We start from the raw sequence: 6,525 nt of genomic DNA, 5'->3' as shown, positions 1-6,525 counted from the left end.
TAAATAAACCACTATCTCTCATCAGGGGTGAGCCATACTCTAAGTGGGTCACCTCCTGGGCTAAGACTGAAAATGAAACTAAGCCTACAGGTTGTTTTTTTTTTTTTTTTTTTGCGGAAGCAGGGATTGAACTCAGGCCTTTGCCCTTGCCAGGGAAGCCCTTATTCCACTGGGCCATCTCTCTGGCCCCAAGCCTACAGATTGTCGACGAAGGTTAACTGAGCTCATCCGCAGGCCCTTGCTACCGCTGGCCAATGGTAGCTAAATGGCTATACTTGTAATCTTATTGATTCTCATTTGACCCACGTTGTGCCCATCCCTTGAAATTTTGCCCTATAAAACTTTCTCAGAGAACTGGGCTTGTTGGCGACCCCGTCTTCTTTTTTTTTTTTTTTGTATTTTAGGGAAGGGTCTACAGGGTGTTGAGGGTCTTACTACTAGATCAGACTCATAGTGATCTTCCTGTTTACAGCCTCCCAGGAGCTGGGTGCCACCACGCCCAGTATCAATTGTCTCAGCGGGCCCTCAAGAGAGGGCCAGTATGGCAGGCCTAGGGGTCCTTCTGTTTCTCAGGAGCCACTCTTTATTTTCCAATAAATTTTCCTTCTTTTGAGGCAGGGTCTCGCTAGGTAGCAGTTCAGGCTGGCCTTGAACTCGTTATGTAGGCCAACCTGCTCTCGAACTTGCAGGGGTCTCCCTTACCTCAGCCTCCCACGAAATGTGATTACAGGTGTTCACCACCATGCCCAGCTTAATTTTCCTAAGCTTAAACCCCTGCTATTGCTTAGAATTCATTCTTAGACTTTGGGGAACACCACTGGTACTTCTGACATCTAGCAGGTTAGGCATTACACATCTCCCACGTCCCCCCGTTAGTGAGACCTTGGACAAGTCTCCTACTCTTCTGTAAAGGAGACACCTACTCCCTTCTCACGTGTGGGTCATGTGGATCTGGGGGACAGACAGGTGGAGAGCTGTGTGAAGCACTCAATGCCACACCCCCCAGGGAGCTGGCCTGCAGGACACTTGGTCCTCACTGTCCTCATGCTACACAGCCTTGATGTCCTCCAGCAAGACCTTCTGAACCCCAGCCCAGCCCTTCCTAGACACAGTACAGCACATTGCTCCAGCCCTGGGGCTGGCTGCAGGACAGGCTCACATAAGTTCTGGCCCTTGTGCAAAGGGCCTGGGGCAGCAGCTATCCTACCCCACCTGTCACTACCCGCTGGACAAGGCAGGGACTCAGCCCTTGCCTAAATACCTACCCAATGGGGCCAGGGAGATGGCTCAGTGGAATAAGCGCTTCCCTGGCAAGTGCAAGGGCCTGAGTTCAATCCCCGGTTCCACACACACAAAAAAGAAACAAAAAACTAAATACCTAGCCAAGAACTGGCAGAGGAGGAGTGAGGGGGTGAGACTTGGACCCTGGGTGCAGAACCCAGCTGCTGCTGAAGCATGCTCAGAGTCAGCAGCTCCATCTCAAACTCAGGACCCTGTACTTGCGAAGCAGGTGCTTAAGCCACTGAGCTATCTCCCTAGCCCCTTCTATCCACAGCTAATTCTAAATTTCAGATCATTCTGCATTTCAGCATTCAGTCATGTCCCCAATAGTGCCAGAGTCATCACAAAAGCCTGCTGCAGACCTGAAGTCCAAATTCAACTGGAGGTCCTGTGTGTCACCTGGCAACTCTGGCCCCTCAACCTCCAGCAAGCACACAGGCATCTGACAGTGGCTCAGACTCCCCGACCACCCCAGGACACAGGACCTTACAGCCTGAGATCATTCTCCCATCCAAGTACTAACCAGGCCCGACCCTGCTTAGCTTCCGAGATCAGACGAGATGGGGGGTGTTCAGGGTGGTATACAGCCTGAGATCATTCTGAGCCCAGCTCACACCTGTGAACTTACGAAAAGTTCATAGAAGCTGGTGAGGCTGGGGTCAGCGCCTGCTCCTGGTCCCCAGGAAATCCCGATCCCAAAGGACGCATGTCTGATCCCTGCAGTTTCAAATCCTGACTGCCACTTACTCCCTGGGGACCTCCATAAACTGCTTGCCTGGTCTCTGGAAAGAAATGGCAAGGTCAGGTTTCCCAGTGGGGCTGTGACTAAGCCAGTGACCCCACACTGCTCTGGCTTCACACACAGGTGCCTTCTTCCCTCCTGGTGCCCACAGCCATGCCCTCACCTGGTCCTCTCCTGGCATCTATCTTAGGCAAATCCCTAGTGGCAGAAAACCTTTTATTCTTGTTTGTGTTGTAGTACCAGGGATTGAATTCAGGGCCTTGTGCTTGCCAGCCAAGTGCTTATTCTACTGAGCTATCTCCCCGGCCCAGAAAACCTTTTATTCTTAAGCTTGAATTGCCTCAACCAGTAATTTAATTTTCCCTCTTTTGTATTGCTGGGGATTGAGCCCAAGGTCTCTGGGCTGAGCTATATCCCACTCCATTTTCTTTTTTTTTTTAATATTCTTTTCCACCCCATTCTCTCCCACCCCCATAGTCTCATTATGTAGCTGGGGTGTGGCCTTGAAGTGTGAAGTGATCTTTCCTCGGCTCACTCCTACGTATATCTAGTTTGTTATTTACTTTCTGAGACAGGGTCTTCCTAAATCGATGACCAGACTGGGATCCAATTTGCAATCCTACCAGCCTCCCTGAGGACTGGGATTACAGGCATGCACACACGCCTGGACCAGCCGTCCGCAAGCACCACATCCCTTCCCTGGCTGGGTCATCGCCCCACAGCTGCTGACCAACGTCTGAGGAAGGCGGGTTCCAGCAAGTGCGGGGTGATTACGACAGGACAGGAAACTTGTCTTGGGCAAGCTGTAATTCAAATAAGAATTAGTCTGCTGATTTCCTTTAAATGTTGAGGAGGAAAAGGGCAGACAGACCTTTCTTTTTGCCAGTCAAGCGCTTATCCTACTGAGCCATCTCCCCGGCCCAAGACCTTTCTTTTTGGAGACAGGGTCTCACTATGCGGTGCAGGCTGGCCTCGAACTCAGTGATCCTCTTGCCTCAGCTCCCAGAGCGCTGGGTTAACAGGGGTGCGCCAGGAAGCTAGTCCAGGAAGTTTTCTTTTTCTTTTCTCTTCCTTCCTTCCTTCCTTCCTTCCTTCCTTCCTGTCTTTTCTTTTTTTTTTTTTTCAGTACCGGGGATGGAACTCAGGACCTTGCACTTTCCAGGTACTCTTACTGCCAGGAGCCTGCGCCAAGACTCAAAATGGTCGAGTGAACCCAAGGTCCACACCCTCCCCGCCAAAGATAAGTTTCCAGCCCCTGGGGTGCAAAAAGAAAGAACAGCACAGCTCCCGAGCTGGGCGCCGGGCTCAGGAAGTGAGGACGCTCCAGGAAGCCTGCAGCGTGGCCCAAGGGTACAAAGTGGGGGCTTTCTGCTTTTAAGTTACACATCCACCGCAGCTCGCGCTTCTTCATAGTGAACTAAGGTCGCCGCAATCGTAAACTTGGTGAGATCGAGCCTTTGGAGACACGTGATTTTCTCAGCCTCTCTAAGCCCTCGAGGGAGGCCCAGACCCTACTTGGACTCCTGCCGCGGGAAGGGGAGACGTGAGGGAAGGGGTCCCCCTCGCCTCGAGGGGTGGGCTGTGGGCAGCGCGGTCTTGGGGTGTCCCAGCTCGGGGGATGGGGGGCTTTCACTGCGCGGTCGCCCCGATACCCCCTCTCGGTCTTCCCTGCTGGGCCCCGCCTGTCCCCAGCCCGCCAGGGCCCGCGCACACCTATCCTCACCTGGAGAGCCTCCCTTTCCGACTCTCCGTCCTCCCACCCTCCTTCCAAGCACCAGTGCTCAGCGCCCTGCCCCCACGACACCCGTCCCGCCTCGCCCCGGCCACCTTGAGGTTCACGGCCGGAAGCTCCATCCCGACCCCTGCGGAAGGCACCGGCGCGACAGCCGCGGGGACCTCGGGGCTCCAAACTCGGGGAACAAACTTGCCCGGCCCCGCCTCGCCAGCTGCTCAGCTCCAACCCCGGCTCGGCTCTGGGCCACGTGATCCGAGAAGCACGTGACCGCCTCGGGTTGCTAGGAGACAGCGTCTGTCCGCTTGGGCCTTCTGTTAGGCTCCGGCTCCTGCCTGCAGCCAGTGTGACCCGGGGGTGGCAGGCAAAAGTTCAGGATTGCTTTGTCTGCCGGGCTAGTACTCTAGTAGGTGAGTTGCCCAACGTGATGGTGTACGCCTGTAATTTCAGCATTCAGGAGGCTGAGTTAGGAGGATTTCTGCAAGTTTGAGGTCAGCCTGTGCTAAGAAGTGAGCTCAAGGCCAATCTCCTCCTGAACTAGATGGCGAGTTGGTCTCAAAAAAAAAAAAAACCAAACAGGGGCCAGGGAGATGGCTCAGTGGAATAGCACTTCCCTGGCAAGTACAAGGGCCTAAATTCAATCCCTGGTTCCACCAAAAAAAGAAAAAGTTCACAGTTGGGCTGGGGAGATGGGTCAGTGGAATATGTAATTCCCTGGCAAGCGCAAGGGCCTGGGTTCAATCCCCGGTTCCAGGAAAAAAAAAAAAAAATCAAACAGGGCTGGAGAGATAGCTCAGCGGTCTAAGTGCCTGCCTGGAAAGCACAAGGACCCAGGTTCGATCCCCGATGCCTTGCCGGCCCACATGGAGCCAGCCACCAGAACCTGGTGGCATGGCACACACCTGTAACCCAGCACAGGAGACACTGAGACAGAAGAATTATTATGAGTCTCAGCTGTGTAGTAAGACCCTGTACCAAATAATAAATAAAAAGAATAAACAACAAAAATCAAAAGGTGAACTGGCATGACCCCCTGGCACCCAAAGAAGCTGATGTCAACTGCTGGGGTGGCACAGGTGGTATCTCCTGAGGCCATCGTTTCTTAGCCTCCCTCCTGATGTAAATAGGTTAGTTAAGTTACTGACCACATAGACTCTTGATGCTGGTGAAGGAGTTAGTTCCCATCATTAACCAAAAATAGTATTTTGGGCCAGGGATATAGCTCAGCGGCATATGTGCTTGCGTGGCAAGCACAAGGTCCTGAGTTCAATTCCTGGTACTGGAAAAAAAATTATTTCGACACTTGGTAAAGCCCTAAGGAAGCAATTCAAGAATAAAATTTCAAAGGGTCTGCCAAATAGCTCAGCAGATTAAAACACCTGTAAGCAGGTGTAGGGGCCAGGGGTTTGATCCCTGGGCCTGCCATGCTGGTTCAGTAAGACAGCAATTGAGACTGGGCGTGGTGGCGTGCACCTATAATCCCAGCTCTTGGGAGGCTGTAAACAGGAGAATCACTACGAGTCCAATCTAGTGGTGAGACCCTGAACACCCTGTAGCCCTTTCCCTAAAATACAAATAAAATAAAATTGCAAGCCACATGCCCGGTGGGCACTCCTGTGATTGCACTACTAAGAAAGCTAAGGCAGGAGGATCACTGAGATTTTGAGCCTAGCTTGGGCTCATACCCTCATAGTGAAACCCTGCCTTAAAAATTAAGGGCAGGGCTGGCTGGCATGTGGTGCTGGTGGATTGAACCGTGGTCCCTGTGCTTTGCTAAGCTTGTTCTAAGTAGGTGCTTCAGACCACTGAGCCATCTCACCAGCCCCTCAATTTCAACATGGAAAGAAAAACAAAGGAGAGCACAGAACCCACCTGAAGAGCAGTCAAGGAGGGAGCCACTGCCAATGCCCAGGGCAGCGCCTGGCAAGCATCTGGTAGGAGGACAGTATGTACCAGCTGTTACCGTCAGTATATCAGAAGCCAACCAGCTGGAGCCCGGTTAAGTTACCATACCAACAGTATTAGACAATTCTGCTAGAAGACCAGCAGGAATTCCTCTCTGCACAAACTCTCAGTTGTCTGGGATCTTGGTGCAGACTCCTGCAAGGACCCTCTGAGCGCTCACTGTGGTTTCCAGGAGGGCAGAACTCACAAACTGCCAGGGCTGGGTGGGTGCCGAGATAACACCCAGACCCATAGCTTCCCCTGCTGTTTCTGATCAGGGAGGGCAGTTTTTCAGGGCAGCAGGGACCACAGGCCTACTAGAAAGCCCTATTTCCAAGCTTAGCCCTCCAGTCCAGGGTAACAGGCGGCTGGTGAGCTGTAGGGCCTGTGACAGGGCTGTGCCTCATTTACTTTATTTATTTATTTATTTATTTATTTATTTATTGCGGAACCAGGGGTTGAACTCAGGCCCTTGTGCTTGCCAGGCAAGCGCTTATTCTACTGAGCCACCTCCCTGGCCCCAAAGGATTTTATTATTTTTTTTTTTCTCCGAATGCCTTCAGGGCAGGTTTGGCTGGCTTGAGTGGTGGGGATCAAACCACAGCAACCTGAGCCTGACTGCTTTGTTGAAGCAGCCACTTAAAGAACTGAGCTAAGGGGCAGCCCCCTGCCCCCCCTCCCCACTATTAGAAATTAGTAATCAGGGAGCCAGGGTGATGGCTCAGTAGAATAAGTGCTTTCCTGACAAGCACAAGGTCCTGAGTTCAATCCCTGGTTCTGCCAAAAAAATAAATAAATAGATAAATTGCTAATCACTTTAAAAAAA

General features: G+C 52.2%; 1 protein-coding gene across 2 annotated transcripts in view; it reads right to left on the bottom strand.

The window, feature by feature from the left end:
• The window catches only part of Agtrap (angiotensin II receptor associated protein), a 12,899-nt gene extending 8,924 nt beyond the window's left edge, over positions 1-3,975 (bottom strand). Inside the window, exon 1 of one of the 2 annotated variants that reach the window (XM_004639740.2) lies at positions 3,851-3,975. In XM_004639740.2, the coding sequence (XP_004639797.1) occupies positions 3,851-3,877 (27 nt within the window). In that variant the 5' untranslated portion in view covers positions 3,878-3,975. Of the gene's footprint in view, positions 1-3,746; positions 3,810-3,850 lie in introns of those variants that run through there. The other variant, XM_023699599.1, reaches the window with a different exon arrangement.
• Positions 3,976-6,525: the final 2,550 nt, after the last annotated feature.

Source organism: Octodon degus, unplaced genomic scaffold (assembly GCF_000260255.1).
Source record: "Octodon degus isolate 3935 unplaced genomic scaffold, OctDeg1.0 scaffold00113, whole genome shotgun sequence".
Lineage (NCBI taxonomy): Eukaryota > Metazoa > Chordata > Mammalia > Rodentia > Octodontidae > Octodon > Octodon degus.
This window is presented reverse-complemented; position numbering and strand designations above follow the sequence as displayed.